The sequence below is a fragment of the Capra hircus genome, chromosome 12 (genome assembly GCF_001704415.2).
Source record: "Capra hircus breed San Clemente chromosome 12, ASM170441v1, whole genome shotgun sequence".
Taxonomy (NCBI): Eukaryota; Metazoa; Chordata; class Mammalia; order Artiodactyla; family Bovidae; genus Capra; species Capra hircus.
Genome location: NC_030819.1, coordinates 50,670,881 through 50,693,573, shown reverse-complemented (window position 1 = coordinate 50,693,573; position 22,693 = coordinate 50,670,881). Strand labels below are relative to the sequence as shown.

The window sequence follows — 22,693 nt, the reverse complement described above, 5'->3', positions numbered from 1 at the left end:
CCAGACCCACTCCCCAGAAAAACAAAACAGTAAGTCTCATTTCCTTCAGAGTCTGAATTTCAGAGAAACTCTCTCATCCATAAATATTTTAGTAGCAATCCACAAAAATCAAGATCTAACCTATAAAAACAAAGCCATGGGGGCTTCCCTGGCAGTCTAGTGGTTAGGACTCTGCACTTCCACTGCAGGGGACTCAGGTTAGATCCTGGATTGGGGAGCTAAGATCCCACAGGCCACATGGCACAGCCAATAAAAGCAAAACTACAATCCTCACTTGCAAAATCCAGCCGGCATCCGTAATCCCCGTGACGGTTTTTCTGGATAAACGGCTGTTTGCACAGGTCTCCAGCAAAGCCCACAGACACGAAAGGGGGGCGTTGGGAGCAGGGTGAGACAGCCCTGGTGGCACCCCCACCACGTGGGAGAGGCATTTCCTATCGGGGCTCTCAGCCAGCCCCTGCCTCTTCCATTTTCCATTTCTTCTCTGCTCCTTTACCATCCTCAACGCTCCTGCTCCCAGAGCCGTCTCTGGCCGCCCATCAGGGTCTGAGGCGGTGGTCACACTGCCTACCTCCCCCCGGCCCCCACCTCCCAGCGCCTCCCCCCAGCCCGGAGGGCCTGTGACGCTCTGACACCAGCGCAGTGGCTTCTCCTTGAGGCACTGCCCCAACCCTGCACTGGCTCCTCCCCGCCTCTGAGGGGGACATTTCCTTCCCTTCCTGCACCCTTCCTTATGAGATGTTATCCCCACTTGGCAGATGAGGCCACTGCAGTCAGAGAGGTCAAATAACTTGTCCAAGCTCACCCAGCTAATAAGCAGCAGAGCCAAGATTCAAAGCAGGCTGACGGTGTCCAGGGTCGATGGCCTCACTGCGGGCTCTCAAACCTCCTTGCTTGGGGACCATGATGCCACGAGGCCATCCCCTTCCACCCGGCTCCAGCAACCACCTGGATGACTCTAAAGCAAATCCCAGACAGATGATTTCATCTGGAGGTATTTCTGTATGGATCTTTAAGGAGCATAGACTAAACTTTTAAAACAAAAACACAATGCTACCTTCACACTAAAAAGCCAGTCTGTGTTCATAATTCCCAAATTGTCTTACTGATGCTCTTTTCTTTTTTTAATTAAACTTATTATTTTGAGGTAATTATAGACTCACATGTAGACATAGGGCTTCCCTGGTGGCTCAGTGGTAAAGAATCTGCCTACAATGCAGGAGACCCCAGTTCAATCCCTGGGTCGGGAAAATCCCCTGGAGAAGGGAATGGCAACCCACTCCAGTATTCTTGCCTGGAAAATTCCACGGACAGAGGAGCCTGGTGGGCTACAGTCCACGGGGTCCCAAAGAGTCAGACACGACCGATATGGTCCTTTTATGTGTGCTCAGTCATGTCTGACTCTTTGCAATCTGTAGAATGCCAGGCTCCTCTGTCCATGGGATTTCCCAGGCAAGAATGCTGGAGTGGGTTGCCATTTCCTCCTCCAGGGGATCTTCCCCACCCAGGACTGGAACCTGCATCTCCTGTACTGCAGGCGGATTCTTTACCACTGACTGAACCAGTGGGGAAGCCCGTGGCCCTTTTATACCCACACCCAGTAATCCCCTCTTCTGATCCCACCCACTCCTAGCAACCACTAATCTGCTCACCATTTCTCTGATTTCGTCATTCCAAGAGTTACATGGAAGGAATCAGGCAGCCAGCAAGCACTGGGACTGGACTTTTTTCCTCAGTGTTATTCTCTGGAGGTTTACACGAGCCGGGCACCAAGAGCTTGTCCCCATGGCTGGGCTGCATGGTGGTTGCACATTTCAGTTTTTAAAAATCACCAAGATGTTTTCCAGAGTAACTGCATCATTACACATCCCCACCAGCAACATCTGAGTCACTCGATCTTTCCTGAGCTTCTTTAGCATTTGGTGTGGTCTCTATGTTTCATTTATACTTCATTTAAGTATAAATGAATAATTTATATTTCATTTAAGTATTTCTTTTTTTAAGTAACCATTTTTCTAATTGAAGTATAGTTAACAGTTAATTTATAGTGATGTGTTAGTTAGCTTCAGGTGAACAGCAAAGTGATTCAGTTTATATATATAAACTGAATATATATATTCTTTCTCAGATTGCTTCACATTATAGGTTATTACAAGACATTGAATATGCTTCCATGTCATTTTGTCATTGTGATAGGCATGTTTCATGTGTATTTCCTAAATGGCTATTGAACTTGACCACCTTTTGGTGTTTATTTGCCATCTATCTGTCCTCTTCATGTCTTTCGCTCATTCTCTAATTGGGTTGTTTTTTCTACTGTTGAGTTTTGAGAGATCTTTATATACTGTAAATATGAGTCCTTAGACAGAGATAGTGGTTTGTAAATATTTTTCACTCTGTGACTTTTCTTTTTGTCTTCTTAATAAGGTCTTTTGCAAAGCAACAGATTTTCGTTTTAATGAAGTTGAAAGTTCTTTTCACCTTATGGGTTGTGGCTTTGGTGTCAAGTCTAAGAACTCTCTGCCTAGCCCTAGAGTCCAAAGTTTTTTCCTGTGGTTTTGCTAAAAGCCATCTAGTTTTATGCTCTACATTGAAGTCTGTGGTCATTTCGTGTTAATTTTTATAAAAAGGTCTGAGACTTTTTAACAAATGAGGTTCATTTGTAGCCTGCTGGCATCCAGCTGCCCAACGTTACGTGATGAAAGGCACTCTTTCCTCACCGAGTGGCTTTTGCATTTTGTTAAAAATCGACAGGGCACTTTTGTGTGGGGCTACTTGTCGGTTCTCGGTTCTTTTTTCCTCTCACCCCTGTTCTCTCACCAGCACCACAGTCCAGATTCTTGCGCTGTACAAGTAAGTCGTGAATGCTACAGCGATTCCTCCCTCTCAATTCTCCTTTTTCAAACTTTTTCAGCTATTCTATTTCCTTTGTCTTGCCATATAAACTTAATAATAATTTTGTCTATATTTACAAAATAACTTTGCTGCATTTTTTATTGCTGTGTTTTTGATTTAAAAACATTAAACTTGTATATCAATTTGGAGAGAATTGACATCTTTGTCAAATCTTATCTGTAAACACAGCATGTCTGTTTATTTACATCATCTTTCTTTCATCAGCATCTCATAGTTTTCAGCATATGAGTCACAAAAGTTTTATTTTATGTAAAAAGTAAAAAGATTTACTTTTAAGTATTTCATTTTCTTTGAGTGATCGTGAATAGCATTATATTTTAATCTCAGTGTTCACATGTTCATTGCCCGTATATAGAAATAAATGTACTTCTTGATTTATTTGCTGTATCCTGTGATCTTGCTGAATTCATGTATCAGTTCTGGAGCTTTACAGTTTCCCTGGGATTTATGTATAGACAGTCATATCATCTGCAAATAGAGATAGTTTGTGTTTTTGTTTTTATTTTGGCTGCACTGAGTCTTCGCTGCTAGGCGTGGGCCTTCTCTAGTTGTGGAGAGCAGGGGTTACTCTTCACTGTGGTAGGCGGGCTTCTCGCTACAGAGGCTTCTCTTGTTGCAGAGCACAAGCTCTGGGCGCATGGGCTTCAGTAGTTCTGGTGAATAGGCTTTGTTGCCCCACAGCACATAGGATCTTCCTGGACCAGGGATTGAACCCACATCCCCTGCATTGGCAGGTGGATTCTCATCCACTAGGGAAGTCCTCAATAGTTTTATCTCTTCCATTATGGTTTGTGTATCTCATATTAATTTTTCTTGCCATGTAGCCCTGGCTAGAACCTCAGGCACTGTGTTGAATAGGAATGGTAAAAGCAGAAATTCTTGCTCCTGATCTCAAGGGGGAAGGTTCATTCTTTCACCACTAAGTATGATGTTAACTGTAGGGCTTTTGTTGATGCTTGCTATCAAGTTGAGAGAGTTCTCCTCTGTTCCTATTTTTCTGAGAGTTTGTATAGGTGTGGAATTTTGTGGAAAAAACTTTTGCACTGCATGATATGATTGTGTGACTTTTTCTTTAGCCCAGTAACATGATGGATTACCTTATCTTCATACAGAAACGAACTTGCATCCTTGAAATGAACCTCTGGTCACTGTGTGTGATCCTCTGTATATATTCAATGAACAACTCATTTGTTAATATTTTATTAAGCCTTTTTACATCAACATTTGTGGGGGATACTGGTCTGTAGTTCCCCCCCCCCTTTTTTTTTTTGCTGTCATTGTCTGGTTTGGTGTCCGGGTAACACCAGCAATACAAAACGAACTGGGAATGAGCTCATGTCTTCTGTCTTTGGGAAGAGGTCATGCAGAACAGGTGTGATCCTTCTTTAAATATTTGGTGGAATTTCCCAGTGAAACTATCTGGGTCTGGACATTTCTTGAGCGTTTCTTAATTACACATTCAAAATCCTTAATAGTTACAAGGACCTTCATATAATCTATTTCATATTTGGTGAGTGTTTTTTGAGAGAATAACCCAATTCATCTAACTTGCAAGTCTATAAGTATAGAATTGTTTACAGTACTCCCTGTTATCCTTTTCATGTCCTTATGGTCTATAGTGACGTGCCCTCTTGATGCCTGTTACTGGTAATTTGTCTTTTCTCTCTTTCCCCCTTTGTCAGTCTTGCTAGAAGTTCAACAATTCTAATGATATTTCCAGCTCTTTGTTTATTTGATTTGCTCTATTCTTTTTCTGTTTCAGTTTAATTGATTTCTGCTCTTACCTTTACTATTTTCTTTCATTTTCCTTGGGCTTATTTTTCACTTTTCCATTTATTGAAATGGGAGCATAGACGGTTGAGTCTTTCCTTCTTCACTCCTGTTTGTGTTAATCTCCTCTCAACATACTTGTACTGTATCCCCAAAATTTTGATTCATCAATTTTTAATTTTCATTCAATACACTGTATCAACCCATGGTTTATTTAGAAGAGTGTTTTAGTTTCCAAGTGTTCAGAGATTTTTCTGTTTTCTTTCTTTCCATTTTTTATTGATTAATAATTGTTGATTTACACTTTGATTCCACTGTGATCAGAGAACACACTCTACCGTTTCAATTATTTTAAATATTCTGAGATTTTTCAGTGGTCCTGTATTAAGCCCACCTTTTCCTTCTGATGTTTTGGTGCCTGTGGCCTCCCTAATGCTGGGGAGATGGCCCCTCCCAGGGCTGGGGAATTCCTGGAAACAGCAGACAACTCTTCTGTGATGTGCACTTTTCATGAGCCCACTGACCAACCCCAAACCCGCTCCCACTCCTGCAGCCTCCTCCCTCAGGCTGTCACTTGCCCGGCTAGTGCCCTCCTGTCCTCACCTCCCCCCTGCCCTCATCACCCCAGGCCAGGCCCCAGCTGAGCCACCAGAACACTTCACACTGACCCACCTTGAGCCAGGATTTCACCTGCCCTCCCCAAGACCACAGCCCAGGGCCTGCCTGGACGTCTATCCAGCATTTACAGCTATTGCTTTTTTTTGGAGTAAAGTGCATTTATTTTTTATCTGATTTCCAGGATTTAAGTTGTACTTGGCTAGAAGAATAGGAAAAGTACATCAAGCACCTTCCCGGAAGTAAAAATTCCCTTTTGAAACAGCAGACGACCCGAGATCACTGAAGCCTGGGCACCAGCTGGTTCCTGCGCCTCTTTATGCTGCTCGTTCCCCTCCCCCTCTGTTCTCCTGCTTTTTTCCCTCAGAATCTGGGTCATTTGTCTCCCAGAGTTTCTCACAAGCTGGACTTTGTGGATTGCATATTCATGGTGGTGTACACGGTCTTCCATCCTCGTGCTTTCTACAATATAAACCAAGAGTTGACATGACACTGGGGTTATTCCAGAGTCTCTCTCATTGGTGTCTCGGCGCTTCCATATGGAGCATCCCCGAGGGCCACTTATGCCACCCCACCCCCGCCAGCCCCTCAGCCCCCACCCCCCTCCACTCCTCATCCTTCCCTCAGCCCCCTCCACCCCCACCCCTCACCCTCCACCCCCCACCCTTCACCCTCCACCCCCCACCTCCCAGGCATCACGCCAGCTCCCTCCTCCCATCTATCCTCCTCCGCTAGTGCAGTCTTCTTCCCAGGATGCCCCCCACTGCAAGGTCACTGTGGGCTTCGTGCTCCAGGGTCCTTGCTTCTCCGCTAGGGTGGGGGCTCCATGCAGGGCAGAGCCAATCCTGCTCCCTGTGCCCCCAACACACAGTCCTTCACACCACAAGCACTGGCGCTGGGCACCGAGCACTGAGCATGAGCACCAAGCACCAAGCAATGATCACAAGCACTGAGTACCAAGCTCGAGCACTAGCATCAAGCAGGAGCACTGGTGGGGGTGTGTGTGCAACCTGCTGGGGTCTTGCTCACAACCCTCTCGCCCCCCGCCCTCCTGAGGGGGACCAAGGTCCCAGAGAAGACCTCCCAGCCGAGGCTGCCTCAGCACCCAGGCCACCTATCTGCGGACACGGCCGCCCAAGGCCTTTTCAGGTCACTGTCAGAGGGGACATCAGGGAAGTGACAGAATGGCCTTGGAGCCATTCAGATGTCAGAGCACAACGGGAAACTCTCCACCATGAGGAACTAAAGTAACAGTGAAACCAAAGCCAAGAGTCTTTGTAAAGATGACACTGCAGACCTCAGAGACTCCATCATTAATCAGCCTCAGAAATGTGAAGCTTCTTGTTACCCTAAATCATTTCTGGGTGTGATTTATTAGACAGACACGAAAATAATGTATTTCTAGCTTTTCTGCTATCATACTTGGATTCGGGGTTAAGGTGGTTTAAAACGTAGTTAGCGCTCAGCTGTAAGTGAGGTTTCTTTGTATGCAGTTACCCTTACTCACCTCATTAGCTAAGAGATTAGTTTCTACCCAAAACATATGAATACAACTGGAGACAGTGTTGATGTTCAGAAACAGGAAGGCCTAAGTCAACAAGGGAATTGGTTTTCTCTGGATGAACTTCAGCCCCGAAAGGACCTGGATTCTGTTCTGGGGGTCGGGAGCAGGGGCACCCAGCAGTCATCAGGAGCCAACGTCTGTGTTCAGTCCTCACACCACAGAGATGATCCTGGCCACATGCCAGGCTCCTCCTCACCAGATGTTGGGGTCTGGGGCTTTATCCCATCGTGCCTTCGCCCCGGATGCCATGGTTCCAATCCAAACAGGAGGCAGACACCGCTCAGGCAGAGTAGACATCGTAGGGTCAGGATCCGAGTTTCTCTGAAGCACTTCTGACAAGATAGTGCCGAGTTCAGTCACAAAACCATGAGGACAAACTAAAGTGGATCACAGACCACGGTTCCCACATCTACTGGGACAGCCTCTCTGGCCCCACAGTCCGGGAATCTGTATGTTTAACAAGCTCTTGAGCTGGTTTTTATTCGGCCAGCCTGGTTCCACCTTCCCACAGAGCAGTCAGATCTCAGTGACATTCATAGCACCTGTCCCAGGGTCATTCCAGGGTCAAGTTCAGCCAGCCTAGGGTGGGGGGGTCCTGCATTCCCACCTCCCCTGCACAGGGAGCCTCATGCTAGACTCACAGACATGTGGAATTTCAGGCAGGAACGATTTCAAAAACAGTTGCATCCCATACCTCTGAGACCCTGGCACGCTGGAAATGCCATGCTCATGGCAGGATGATAAAACCTGCACCCACCCGAGGGCCTGACTCTTTGCAGCCCCGTGGACAGAACATGAGTCTGTCCTCCCAGTGGCTTCAGCAGCCAGTCCCACTTGTGGGGAGTATCTTGGCTGTCCTGTCTCTGCCCTGGGAGGGCGTCCCGTGTGGTCACTCAGCACACACCCTGCGGGCGCCCGGGCCCTCGCTTCTGCACAGATGAAACTGCACTAACGCTGCTGAGAAGCGCTCTTGGGGACCTGACGTCCTTCTTCATTCCTCGGAACCAGACCTCAGCCGCCCTTTCCTGCCAGCTCCTTTGCTTTGTTCTCTGACCGCTATCTGCTTTCTCCTCCCTTTCAAAGTGTTCTCCTTATCTTCCCCGACACAGGCAGGAGGTCAGGAGCCAAGTCCGTCACGCGGTGACAGCCCGTCGTCCCAGTTTGCCCTGGGTCGGGGGGCTGCGGCTCTGGCAGGTCCAGAGCCGGGGCCTGGTGGCAGGTGAGCCTGGGGCCGCAGTTTCAACCACAGTAGATGTCTGAACCACATCTCCCCTCAAGGATGGAGGCAGATGTCTCCCACAGCTGTCTCTTCCCCAACACTTACTCCTTCCTTTATCAAATCGAATCCCTTTAAACCCAGGGGGACTCTTAATTTCTCTAGCCTCTCCTGCAAGCCAGGTGCTGGGCTGGACTAGAAATACCCTCTTGGAGTTATGTGATGAAGTAAACCTAAAGCATTGAGCACAGTTCAGGAAATCCAGCCGCGTGTCAGTAGCTCACCCGTTCGCACTGGATTATACCCAGGGAGTCCGTCCTTTGTGTCTCTGTGTTCTATATGTCAGTCACACAACCTAGTTAGTTGTTCAGATCCGTTACCTCTGCAACAGTCTACCTTTTCCTTTGGTAAACTGTAGGCAGGGACTATGTTGTTCCAAAGCCTAGCAACCTAGTAACCTCGTGTGCAATGTCATGGAGCCTGTGAGGAAAGATGGGTGTTTCCCACCACATGGTGATTGAGATAATGATGCTCAGATCCTCCAGGCTGACCCACAGCATCTCCACCTACCACTCACTGAACAGATGGAGCATCACTAAGGAGAGGGGGTCCAAGTGCCCCCACCACGGATCAAAGGCCACAAAGAAACAACGAAAGGCTGTATATTTCTCTCTCCTATTTCCCACAGCACAGTAGTCCCACCCACACTTTTGACATTAAATACGTGATCCACTGAAACAGCTGACCCCTGACTCCTGAGTAAGCTGAACACCAGAGCATTATACGTGGGTCCTTTTTTTAGACAAATAATTTTATTAAGTTCATAAAAGATTAAATCAAATGGTGTTGCTGCTTCTCCTGCACCCCTGGAACCTACATCCTCAGACCAGAGAGGAGCCCTGGAGAAACAAGTCTGATGGAGGCAGTCCACTCCCAGCCTGAGAGGGGTCTTCAGCATCTGGGAGCCAAGCTCGGAGGAGGCCCAGGAGAGCAGGCGGCCGAGCTCAGGGCCTGGGGCTCTCTTCTGTGACACTGCTTCCCCTGAGGCCACAGGGACTCTCTTGTCACCCTGGGAATAAAATGACTTATCTACAGCAGCAGGTACATTTTACCCTGGAGCCAGCACCTGCGTGAATATGGAAACACACATGAAACAAACACTGCCTGAAACATGACTTAACTCTTATTAACAGCACCATGTTCTGATATTTCCTATTCTATTTCATTCCATTGCGAATAAAAGAAAGACATTTGTTTCCCAGTCTGTTGAGCTGTTCACAGCAAGGCTAGACTTAAGATACTCTGGCCCTGGATCCTCGTGGTGTCCCCTGGTCGAGTCCTCCTAGTGCCATCTACTGGGCACTCTGGGTGTTACAAGTGCCTTTTTCCCAGCACAGAGATTTTGCAAAAACGAGATGAAATCAAAGAACTCAATACACCACTATGTACTTCTTCCCCCAAAGTAGAAAGGCTCTGAAACAGTTTAAGAAGAGGTTTAGGTGGGTGGCTAATGGACAAACCCAGTTCTCAATTCTAATATCAAAGACTCCATGTCCATTTCCCAAAGAGGGCTTTCAACCAGAGAACAGATAGCCGCCTGGTGCAAGAGTGACCTGGAACCAGTGGACTCCAGATAGCATCAGATTTAAACCAGAACAGTCCACATGAGCATTGCACAAAAATCTGCCAGGGTCCAGCAAACTCAGTTCACACTGGGACTCATTGCTCTGCTGCCCTTTATCAAACCTATGTCTCTCTCTCTCTTTTTTTTTACTAAAGCAATCCATAATAAAGTGTTAGTTGCTCAATTTTATCCAACTCTTTGAGACCTCATGGACTGTAGCCCAGCAGCCTCCTCTGTCCATGGAATTTCCCAGGCAAGAATACTGCAGTGGGTTGTCATGCCCTTCTCTAGGAGTTCTTCCTGACCCAGGGATCGAACCAGGTGGCCTGCACTGAGCCACCAGGGTGCTGTGTGTGTGCTGTGTGCTAAGTCACTTCAGTCGTGTTTGACTCTGCGACCCTATGGACCACAGCCGCCAGGCTCCTCTGGTCATGGGATTTCCCAGTCAAGAACAGTTGCCATGCCCTCCTCCAGGGGATCTTCCTGACCCAGGGATTGAACCTGCATCTCTTAGGTCTCCTGAATTGGCAAATGGGTTCTTTACCACTAGCACCACCAGGAAAGCCAGTGTATTTACTAGATCCTAACTTATTCTAAGTTAGGGACCTCTTCAGGATGATATATAACACAATATTGTCCTAACACAACTAAAATGTACAACTCTCTTTTGTTCCTTTAGGAGTTGTGCAGAGTTTCCATTTGACCAGCTCACCAGAGCTTACAGAATTTAATTTTTATATTTAATAGAAGTCAGTTCTCCCTACCAGTTTGCCTGGGGAGTTACAGCTTTGTATTCACTTCTGACCAACACAAGCTCTTGATACAAATACATCTGGAAACATCTTTGTATTTTCTCCACAGTTTGCAAACAAGAACTACACAATGTATTTGCCAATAGGAGCATGTACCCATCCAGTAAGGCCAAGGAAATCAACTTGTTTACCACACCCTTGCAACAAAAACATCCAACAATTCAAATTTCCCCCAAATAGTTTATGTATGAACATAAGAATAGAGTGAGGGGGAATTCCCTCCTGGTCCAGTGGTTGGGACTCTGCGTTCTCACTGCCAAGGGCCTGGGTTTGATCCCTGGTCAGGGAATTAAGATCACACAAGCCATGTGGTGGGGGGCACCCCTCGCCCCAAAAAATAGTATGAGGAAACCGGAAAGGCCTTTAACAGTTTCAATCACAACTCAGAGGTTGGAATTTTTATGACTTTAATTGAAAGTGAAGAAAAGAATTAAATAGTGATATCTGAAGTCTTTTTCTGTTCTACTTACTTGGAATGGAACAGTTTGTCTTTTTCCCCAAAATTATTTGACATTAAAAATTTTCAGGGTGTACAAGTGAAGGTGTGGGTCACTAAATATGGTGCAGAGATAAATCTTAGTGTGATGCTGTTCTCCTGGGATAATTTTCCGCAAAACTGTGAAAGGATCACACCAGGGCCACTCCTGCTTTAAAATGATATTATCATATGTAAGTCATTATTAACTAATTACACAGAGACTCCAGGGCTTCTTAATATCTACCCATCTGAGGGTTGAATTTTCCCTTTTTGGCAATTATTAATATGATTAATATTTCAACAGCAAAGTCAAGAAAGTGCATGCAGACCAACAGCTAATGGCTTATACCAATAGCTCAGAGACATCCAGCGACCTCCAAGCTGCCAAGAGTTAAGGCAGGGCGCCCACCTCTCACAAGTCCCTTCTTGTCTGGAGCATTTCTGATATCACCTACATAGGATTTGTGAGTCAGAAATTTCACTGACACATTATTTATGTACATTCAGAGCATCCTCCCCAAGGGAAGTTCTGGGGGCTGCCCCATCAGGCAGCTGGGAGGCAATCCGTCATTTTAATATGTTAAGAAATACTTATTTGTCTCACACTGATTTCTTGCCCAATAGCAACTTTTTTGGTTTACTGATAAAAACAACTGTCAAATTAAAATATCAAATAGCTTTTCACATTAGCATTTCCCTTTACAGCCTGACAATTGTACAAAGGTTCAGCTCAATTGTGAACACCTGGGATTTGACTGCTTGCTACAAAGCATGTATGTGAAATCCTTCATCAACACAGTGCTGACACTGTGAAGTGACAGGTGCGCACCAGTTAGTCATTAATAGTTACTCAGGAAGGAAGGGCCTGGCCATCCCTGGAAAGGGCCAGTCCTCCATATCAGCTTCATTTGAGCCCTACCCCGGAGACACCAAGCTCTTCCATCAGACTCCAAACCTATCCTCTATCGTGTTCGGCGCCCAGTAGACAAGGCCGGAGAGGTGCGCCCATCAGGCTGGGAAGGCCGGAGCTGAGGGCAGGGTGGGGGCAGGCAGCCTTCTCCGGGGTTATATTCAAAATGAAGACTTGAATCCAGGGTCACAGGATGAAGGCTTATTTTCAATGTTTACATATAACACAGTAATACTTTTAACCAAAAATAATGCAGCAACATGAATGTACTGTTCACAAAATAATTACAGGATTTATAAAGAAAAAAGATTAACCCCTGGTGGGATCTGCTAAGTGCATACCCATCTAAGATCATGTGACAGTGACTTCACGTGTCCAGACCTGAGACCCTGTTCAGTCACTTCCTCTTCCCCTTCTCTGCTCTGGGGGACACAGAAATACCTCCAGAGGATTTCCTGCTCCACTGGAATCCAAGTCCCGTTGGGAAGAAAGCACCCACACACAGAAAATAACAAAAGTCACAACAAACAGAAGGAAATCAAGTGCTGAGTTGTAATTAAGAGTTAAGAGCTGTAGGCATTCTAACTATAAAACCCAAAACACAGAGTGGCTAGATATACAATTAGCCAACAACATCGCAGTCATTATGCAAATCAGGAGAATAAGTCAGGGAAAGCAGGAAAGGGAAGTTGAACAGCAACCTGCAATCTTGCCATAGACACAAAAAGCCAGGAGAAATTTGTCAGTGGGAGAAAGCCAATCAACTTTCAATCTGCAAGCCACCTTTACCAGCTGGCTTTCTACAAAGATGCCAGATCCTTCCTTCACTCCAATGTGAGACCGCCCATAGAGCGCTGCCCCTGGCCACCTGAAGGGTGGCCCCAGGCTGGAGGTGGGCAGCGAGCTCTCCCCCAGCCACCCACCTTTGCCCTGTCATTTCCAACCTGCCGATTCAGCACATCTCTCAGATGGGCCTTCCTGGACTTCCTCTGTTCGTGAACACTCCCTCCCGGGCTAAGACCTTGGGCAGCAAGGTCGGGTAGTGACCGCGGGACAAAGTCAGGTTCCCCAGGCAAGAAAGGCCCAAGCTGACCCGTGGCGATGGGGTACAAATTTTACAAGGAAAAGTCAACACCTTTACGCCAGTGTTGGCACTCATGGGAAACTCATTTGTAAGGCCAGATCTGCCGTATCAGGGTGAATCATCTCTGCTCAACTTAAAGACTACTCAAGTAAAGCGGAGGTGGGAGCGAGCACGCCCGCACCTCGGGGAGGCCCTCTTTGCGGGAATCCTGGAGCCAGATCCTACCCCCTACTCCCACCCCTAATGCTGGACACAGGTCCCCAGACGCGGCCCAGTCTTGGGATTTTAATTCTCCATCCGCTCTCTGTGGACCTCAGAATACCCAACCACAGGGGAACAATGAACCCTGTAATCCGAGATCAGGCTTCCGGGAGAGGAGCCGGCTTCCCAGGATCGTCTCCAGAAACCCCAGCCGCGCTCCCCTTCCCGGCGAGTGTGCAGGGCAGGGGTCTGGGGACTTCATTCGTGGCGGTCCCCCGACCCCGAGTTGGGTAACGTCCTCGCGATTTCTCGGCCGTGGGAAGCGGAGAACACCGGCAGGGCCCCGGGCACCCTCGCTGGGGCGCAGGCCTGGGTGAGCCCGCAGGGTCTCCCCACCACCGCCAGCCCCGGCCCTCGGCGCATAGTTGAGGGATCGAGTCACACAGGAAACTCAAGGAGACGTTTGTTATGTCTGCCTGTGACGTTTGAGGGGACAAACAAGCAGGCACTCGGCCAAGCGCAACGCTGCCCCTCCTCGCCCACCGTGAACCCACATTCCCAGGAGGGAAGCGGCCCGGGCACCCGCGCGCCCGCAGAGCCTCGGAGGTAACGGCCCTCCGCTCCTGAACTCTCTCTTCAACTATTTTGCAATAATTAATTAAATCCGAGCTTTGAGCACCACAGCACTCTAGGACCCGTCCAGGCAGAAACCACAGTAACAGCAACGGCACCAAACCTTTCACATCACACACACACACACACACACCCCCAACCCCGCGCCGGAGACGCTGGGAACCCCAGCCTCACCGCGCTCGGGCCCCGGGAAGCGCCGTGGACCCCGGCGGCGCGCCCCGCCCCTCGGCGCTGGGGGCGGCCGGACGCCGAGGAGCCGCCCCCTCCGGACTTTCTCAACAGCTCCCGGGAGGAGGCGGGGTGCGGGGCGCGGTTAAAAGGCGCCGCCGGTCCAACAGGTGTCGAAGGCCCGAGCGCCCCGCGCGCCGCGCTCTCTGGACTCAGGTCGTAGCGGCGCCCCCGCCCCCGCGACCCCCGCGATCCCCGCGACTGCCTCACAGCCGCCGCGCGTTCCGCCCGTGCGCCCCGCTCACATCGGTAAGGCCGGCGCCCACTCTCGGCTGCCCCGAAAGGGAGGGGTTTGTGGGACCCCTCGGGGAGAGACCCCCGGGACCGCCAGGGGCTGTGGGACCCCTCGGAGAGGACCCTGGGACCACCAGGGACTGTGGAGCCCCTCGGAGAGGGACCCCGGGACCGCCAGGGGCTCTGGAACCCCGCGGGGAGGAACCCGGGTCCCCAGGCTGCACCCGGCGCGCTCTGAGGCCCCGCGCCCCGGCCAGTGGCCACAGCGGCGCTGGGCGCCGGGCGAGAGGCGGTCGCGAACCTGTGGCCGGAGTTCCTTGGGCCGAGGGTGCTGCGCAGCGCGCGGTCCAGAGGGAGCGGGGCCGGGAGCGGACAGGTGCGCGGACTCGGCCAGGGTGTTCGCGGCTCCTCCGGGAAAGGCTGGCGCGGCCGCCGGGCTCTTCACCTGGAGCCTCCGGTCGCCGGAGGTTTCGCTCAGAAAGAAAACGCGGTCACGGGCGTGAAGCGGAAGCTCAACCTGCAGGAAGGTGATCTTCCGCGGCCGAGCGGGAGCCCAGCGGCTGGCGTGGCCTCTTTCCCTCCCCGAGCTCGAGTTCCGAGCTGGCCTTCCAGGCGCAGTCGTGGGGGCGGCTTTCGGCGCGCCGGTTACACACGGGGAGCCGTACTTCGGGGCTCCCCCGCCTGCCGGAGCCCAGGCCTCATCGTCCTCCCGCATCCTAAGAGCTGACCCCCGCGCCCCCCATCTCTAGATGCGGTGATAGCCGAGTCCCCATCCCCTCTTTGAGTCGGGGGCGGGGTCTGTGGAGACAAGGACCACCACTCAAAAAGTGAGGGTTGAGGAATTAACGGGTGAAGGACTCTTGGTGACCTTTCTACAACCTGCGCTTCACCCAGCAGCGCCGCCCACCCCCACCCCCCACCCCCGCCACAATGTCGCCCCTCCGCCCACCGGGCAGGTGGTGTGGACAGGTCAGGAAGGGCAGGGGTCAGCGCCGGGATGAATGTTGAGAATGCTTTTGTCCGGCCTGGTCACCTGGCCAGCTCTCCTCTCATGTCACCCTGTCCCATGGGTTCAAACTTTAATTAGCTCCTCTACCTCAGGGATCTTTGGACAGGAAGCTGTCGCCCAACCAAGAGCTTTTACAAAAGGACAAGGATGGAGGGTTTACTTCCCACTGTGTTTTCTGAACATCAGCCGCTGGTTGACTGGTTAGAGGAATGTGGGTCCTGGGCTGGCACCCACCCCACCCGGAATCTTTAGCCAGATGCACTGATACAAGTCAGACGGGCTGTTTCAGAGAGTGTCCTGTTGGCCCTTAGTAAGTGAGGCCGAGAAGTGGAGGGTCTGATTTCACAGGGACTGTGGTCACGATGCTGGCCAGGACGGGCCAGCTCAGAGGAACCCAAGGCCTCCAGGCCATCTGTTTTCAGGGTCAGGGCTGAGCCTTTTCCAGGTGACGTTTCCCTCTTTCAAGCCAAGCTGCCCAAGTGTCTCAGTGCTCATAGCTCTCCTGTCCTGACTTTCTTTTGTCTGGGCTGCCTCCTCTGAAGGAGTGGCCATGGATGGTTTCAGCCAGGCCTGGGTGCCCCAACCAGTGCCCCATAGGCCGCGGGATGATCAGACTGCCCCCCCACCCTGGCTGCTCGGGAAGTCCAGCGGGAAACAGGACCCGACTTGCTCAGAATAAGGAGAACACTAAGCTTTTAAGCAAGAAGAAGCACTGAGAACCAGTTCGGAAGGTGTAGACACAGATTACTCATCAGATTGTAGAGGGTGGAGCCTTGTTATAAGAGGCTTGATTGAGACAGACGGGTGTGACTGCACGTAAATGAAGACAGTTCATACCCTGCGATGAGAAGGCCACCGGCTCCTGGAGGCAAATGCTCCCCAGGTCCTCTCCAGCAGGCAGCACATCACCCCGCAGCATCCACATTGACCCTCAATACCATGAGGGTGCCTGCGACGGCTAGTCCCTGGGGACTCACTGAGTTAAGCTTTCATTTATTTTCTTACAATGCACCTCTTTAGAAGCATGTCTAAATTAAAACCACAGCCACAATAAACATGCACCATCTGAACAGTTTTCAAACCGGAGTACTGACTGACTGGTCGGTCCCAGCAGGACAACAAGGACCCCAGCCCGCACACAGAGCGCACATAGAAACCCAGGCACACACTGGCTCTTCCCTGAGGAAGGACTGTTTCTAACTGGCTCCCTTTTGTACAGGAAAAGGAAGTGAAGCCCATTGGGAAATGTTAAACATGAATTTTACCCTTGGGGACAGTCATTTCGCCACCTCATCCCATGTCCAGAAAACTGAAATAAATTAAGGAAGGAGGTGCTGTGGGGAGACATGGCCTCTTGGCCTTGAAGGCGAGGTCGGCCCCAGCAGGCACGAGCCCAGAGTACCATCCAGAGCTAGAGGCCAGCAATCACTTGGGGGTGCTGAATGCCACTGGAGGGTCAGGGAGACCCGAACGGGGGGTGTCTGCAGAGGGTTTGGTCAGCATATCCAGGGCCCTGGGTCAGTGGGCACATTTGCTGGGGTGCTCCCTCCCCACCCCACGAGTTGATTGTGCTGAAGGCTGGGTGCATTACTGGGGTGTGTACACCCCTGTTTACTAAAGAACAGAGAACAAGTCCACAGTCAACTGCCTGCTGCACAGCAAACCCCATGGCAAGCCTGGTTGCTCTTGTTTCCCCTTGTTGAGGGAGGCTGTGTAAGAACTGGCCCTTTGAGATGGCTCGTGCTCATGGGCCAGCCCCCCACACGCTCGTTCCACACATTCACCCCGTGTTGCGCTGTATCACTCTCTTTTTCAGCACAAGCCGCCCAAACGAGACGATGGACTGGAGTGCACTGCAGACGATCCTGGGGGGTGTGAACAAGCACTCCACCAGCATCGGCAAGATCTGGCTCACCGTCCTCTTCATCTTCCGAATCATGATCTTGGTGGTAGCCGCCAAGGAGGTGTGGGGGGACGAGCAGGCCGACTTCATGTGCAACACCCTGCAGCCTGGGTGCAAGAATGTGTGCTACGACCACTACTTCCCCATCTCACACATCCGGCTCTGGGCACTGCAGCTCATCTTCGTGTCCACGCCCGCCCTGCTGGTGGCCATGCACGTGGCCTACTACAGGCACGAGAAGAAGCGCAAGTTCATCAGAGGAGAGATAAAGACCGAGTTCAAGGACATCGAAGAGATCAAGAACCAGAAGGTCCGGATCGAGGGGTCTCTGTGGTGGACCTACACGGGCAGCATCTTCTTCCGTGTCATCTTCGAGGCTGCCTTCATGTATGTCTTCTACGTCATGTATGATGGCTTCGCCATGCAGCGCCTGGTGAAGTGCAATGCCTGGCCCTGCCCCAACACGGTGGACTGCTTCGTGTCCAGGCCCACAGAGAAGACCGTCTTCACGGTCTTCATGATCGCAGTGTCTGGAATTTGCATCCTGCTCAATGTCACTGAGCTGTGTTACTTGCTGATTCGATTTTGTTCCGGAAAGTCAAAAAAACCAGTGTAACCATAGTGGTCGCCGGGTTTAGATAAAAGAGGAGTGCGATCTGTGCTCGGCCGTGGGGCACAGTCAGCCGAGGCCCCCCGCCCCCGCCCTGGGTACAGCTCGGCTTTAGGGCCACCTTTGACCCCCTCCCCAGTAGATCGCACATGCAACCCCAGACGCCTCTAGAGGCTGTGCCCCCCACCCCACCCTTGCAAGTGTCCCATTGAAGGCAGACTCAGAGCCTCTGCCACTTTTCTCTGAAACTGGTCCTCGTGGGGCCAAGCTGGCCATGGTGGCCATGCCTATTTAGACAAAGGACATGGTGTTTGTCTCCGTTTCTTTGAGGAAAGGAGAGAAACACCAGGGCCTGAAGAGCACAGGGTCTGGTTGATCCACTTAGGGCCCTCTTTGCCATTTTCCCTGCATTAAAGATGAACACAGAGAATCTTGGTTCTTTTATTTGCTTTGACGTTTCAGTCTTCAACAGTGGACGCACTCCCTAATGGTTCAAACACTGTTACACATTTTTTAAGTGAAAATTTAACATATGACGTGCTCTTTTGATCTGCAAGGAACCATTCATTATAGGTTCCTCTTATTTCAAAGGCTCAGATTATGATATGTAAACGGGGTATAATTAGATGCTCTTGTTGAATTTAACTATGTCCTTTCAGGTGTGAGTGGTTTGCACTGCCCCCAAGAGGCTGTCCATTGTGTGACGTGTGGTGTGTGCTACAGGAACACATTTCAGCTTCCCTCAGTGAAACAAACTAGGGCTTCTAATAGTTGGCGATGGCTTCTAATAGCAAACAGCCTCATTTCAAAAGCTTAGATGTGATTTTGCATGAGGAATGAAGACTTTATATACCATGAGTTACTACCAACGGTGGGGTGGTTCAAGACACCCTGAGCTTCCTTACGATGGTGCCTTTTCCACTCCCATGGGTAGAATGCTGACTTATAGAGATTGCTTGGGACTGTTTTATTGCCACAGTATGATTTAATGGTGCAGAAGAAAATGGCAAATTGAGGGGGAAGGGGCAGTAACTGTTTCTAAAAAGATGTAAAAACTAGACTCTAAATTCTGACAATTAAAAATGAGTTTCATCTACTTCAAAGGTTTGTTCACTTCCCTTTTCAGCATCCAGGCTTTCAAAGTGAAAATAGATTTAATAGAAATTTTTTAAAAAGTAGAAACTAGGGTTTAGATAACTATTTAGCAGTTCTATAAGACAGACAGAATCCTAATATTTTCATGATGCTTGACATGGTTTCAAAAAAATGGTACTCAGTATACTTCAATGAGAGTAAATACTTTCCTGTTGCCAAGAATAGCTTTATAAAAACATTTTGTAATAATACATAATAGTTTTGATTACATACCTGTAATTAAAATAATTTTGTAACATCGCATATATCATTTAAATATTAAAATATAATTGATTCATATAATGGTTATTTTAAATCTATTACAGAATGTGTGCTAAGTAGCTTCAATCACGTCCAACTCTTTGCAACCCCATGGACTGTGGCTCTCCAAGATCCTCTGTCCGTGGGATTCTCTAGGCAAGAACACTGGAGTGGGTCGCCATGCCCTCCTCCAGGGATCTTCCCGACCCAGGGATGTTCAACCTGAATCTCATGTCTCCTGTATTGGCTGGCAGGTTCTTTATCACTAGCACCACCTGGGAAGCCCTTGGAATAGAATAGAATAGTAGCTTCTAATTTCATCTATAGCTGGTTATGTGAAAATTTCATAATACTAAATGGGTAAGTTACCACTGTGTCTGTCTGAGACTCTGGGATCCTTCCGCTCCAGTTACAGAAAAGCCTGTGTCACCAGAAGGACAGTTGGGAAAGGATAAAGAAGGGTTATTCCTGCCCCATGCTCACCACTAGCGGGTTCCTGAGAAACATGCACATTGTGGGTGTGGACAGGCTTTGCTGCTTGGAGGACGCTGAGCTGGGGTCACGTGATCAGGTTGGCTCCTAGAAGAATCATTTAAAGATGTTAAAATGTTATTCACAGTCAAGGTTGGCTGAGGCATGAAAAAATTCCATCAGGTGTCTTTTCTATGGGGTTTTCTATGGGGTTTCATGTCCATTTTTGTGCAACCAAACTGGTCTTATCACCTGCCTTCTGTTCCCGGAGCACCTTCCAGTCCGTGCGTGTGGCCTGCTGCCCAGCGCACTCCTGGGATGCAGAAACACCCAAGGTGGTCGGAGACCTCCTCCAGGGACCTGAAAGCACTTTACACATTGGTAATTACAAGTGTGTTTATGGGCAACCATATGCCCCTTTGTTGTTTAGTCTCTAAGTCATGTCCAGCTCTTTGTGACCCCCTGGAATGTAGCCTTCCAAGGCTCCTCTGTCCATGAGATTCTCCAGGCAAAAATACTGGAGTGGGTGGCCATTTCCTTCTCCTGGGGATCTTCCCGACCCACGGATTGAATCCATGTCTCCTGCCCATTAGCAGGCAGATTCTTTACCACTGAGCCACCTGGGAAGCCCATACAGTTTGTAGGTGGGTTTAGAAGGACAAAAAGCAGTCACTTTTCCTCCAGATGATAGACAAGGGATAAGAAATGGTCCCTGGCCACCTTCCAGGCTACCCTCCACACAGCCTGTTACAGGAACACATGACTTTTTAAATAGATGCACTCACAAGCTATGAAGATTATGATTCTTGGGTATTAAAAGACTGGGTCAAAATAATTACAGACGACTACTGACCGCTTTTAAGAATTTGCAGACAGGTTTGGCCGCATGCCTGAAAATTAGAGCTTGAACTCTAAAAACGATCATCCTAATATATATCTCAAGCCACTCATTTATAATTTGTTGTAGGTGAAAAAAAGCTCTGCTTTTGTATTATTTGTGAAGAGTCCACCCAAGTTCCCTGTGTCAGGTTGGCCACACCAAGCCCATAAGAGGCAGTGGGAACAGCCTAGCTGCTAAGGCTTTCTTGTTCGGGGTTTATTAGGACACCCGACTCTTCCATGCATGGGCAGCTGTGGGCAGCTAAATCTGGGTTGAATCAGGAAGACGAAGGTGGGAATCTGGGGGTGGCCAGGGCCTGAGCGGTCCCTCATGCCGTCCCTGGCCTCAGGGAAGGGACTGGGGAGAGGCAGGGCACTGAGGGGTCGGTCGTGGGTACAGGGAGCTCACTTATTTGTCAGACCTGGTTCCTCATCTTAAAGTGCCAGCTGAACAGTACCCGAGGGTCACAGAAACCCAGTAAGATAATTTACATCAAAGTGTCCACACAGCAAAGCGCTAAGTGATATACACTTGTCTCTGTTTTCCACCAGGTGGATCCCAGGCTGGGGAATGGATGGATGGGGTTCTAGAAAGAACGACCCTCCCAAAGCTTGGGGAAACCGTCTGTTTACTCAAAACCTGAAATAAGTACAATTTGGGGGGCAGGGGGTGGAGTGGCTGAGACCACCGAGAAAGGGAGGAGAGGCTCTGTTACCCTGCACCTGAAGAAAGACCTCAAAAGAAAAAAGCTTTGTTTCACATTGTTAGGGTCACTTCACATCTCCTTGCGAGTTACCAAGTGCTCCTGAGCTGCCCAGCAATGCCCCAGGGGTGGCCACGCCTCCTCCTGTTGGGGCACAGCTCAGGGCAGAAGCGCTGCGGGGGCGGGTGGGAGGCAATTCTGGAGCTAGGGGGGTTACTTCCGGAAGCTGGCAGCCCTTTCACCCCGCACCGGCAGGGCTGAGGGGCCCCCTCTGGTGACACCACCTTCCATTCCTGCCTGTGGCTAATGATATTATTTACTCAGCCAAGATTTACAGAGTGCCCGCTGAGCACCAGGAACTGTTAGGCAACAGGACTGGGAGCAAACAAAATACCAACAAATACCTGAAGATGAGTGCAGTGGAGAGAAATAAACGGGAAAGAGGCGGTGCCAGGGGCCAGATGGCCAAGGGGAGGCCTCTGGGCTGGGGTGACGCCTCCTCCAGGACACCTGCTTCCAGCATCTGTCCTGCCCTCTGCTGGACCCAGAGGAATCTGTCCGCCTCTCAGGAACCTCCCATCACCAAGAACAAGTCCAAGTTCATCCCTAACTTCATTCTCCAGCCACATGGGTCCGCGTTCCCGTTAGCAGCTTCTGACTCGTTTATTCATCACGATGAAGCAGCTCCTGTGCCCGGATCCACCAGGTCCAGGCAGAGAAGGAAAAAGACAGGCCTCGCCCTGACCTCTGCCGTGGAACCCCAGTTAGTCCCCCCCAGGTCCAGCAGCAGGAGCTCCTCACAGCCCTCTGAGCACAGACAGCCCGGCCACAGACACAGCCTGTGGCTAAAGCGGAGGGATCTCGAGTCTGCTTTTTAACAGCCGCCCCATCTTTCCTCATGATCAATCAAAAAGGCCAGTAATGTGATGTATGAGATTGTGGAATTAATATAGAAGTACACTGGCTTTGAGATTAAATACAGAAGCAAAGTCCAGGTGCAGGTCTCCTCTACGGCCCTACTCGATGTCCGTATTAACCCCTGGATGCAGACCTGCCCCAGAGCACCGCAGATATTTACACACAAACCCGCAGAGACGCACACGGCCATGTTAGTCTGCTTTTCTTACGTCATTTTCCCTGTGATGGTGTCTCACTCAGTAATACGCCCCGGAACTCTCTCCAGGTCTGTGTGTAGCTCTAACGTGGGCTTTTTTTACAGAGGAGCAATGTTCAGAGCAGTAATTGTGCCTTGTTAGTGCCAGCTGTCACACTGTTCCAGTTTTTCACGAAGAGTAACCCCCCTTCCCTGCTCCCCGCCACCTCCATCTCCTTTCAAACTACACTTCCCCTTTGTAGCAAGCGCCGCGTGGATTTTCAAGCCTAACTCAGGGCTTCGCCTTTTCCTGAGTGGATTCCAACCTGCTGACATGGCCTATC

At 49.8% G+C, this 22,693-nt stretch overlaps 1 protein-coding gene and 1 long non-coding RNA gene across 2 annotated transcripts; one reads left to right on the top strand and one right to left on the bottom strand.

The window, feature by feature from the left end:
- On the bottom strand, window positions 5,489-14,114 carry LOC108637298. Its single transcript, XR_001918933.1, has 3 exons — window positions 13,998-14,114; window positions 6,809-7,197; window positions 5,489-5,763 (listed from the first exon to the last, which is right to left on the bottom strand). It is a non-coding gene; the product is annotated as an uncharacterized LOC108637298 (long non-coding RNA).
- GJB2 (gap junction protein beta 2) lies at window positions 14,158-19,241 on the top strand. Its single transcript, XM_018056530.1, has 2 exons — window positions 14,158-14,300; window positions 17,111-19,241. The coding sequence occupies exon 2, from the start codon at window positions 17,133-17,135 to the stop codon at window positions 17,811-17,813; it is 681 nt and encodes a 226-aa protein (XP_017912019.1). The 5' UTR covers window positions 14,158-14,300; window positions 17,111-17,132; the 3' UTR covers window positions 17,814-19,241.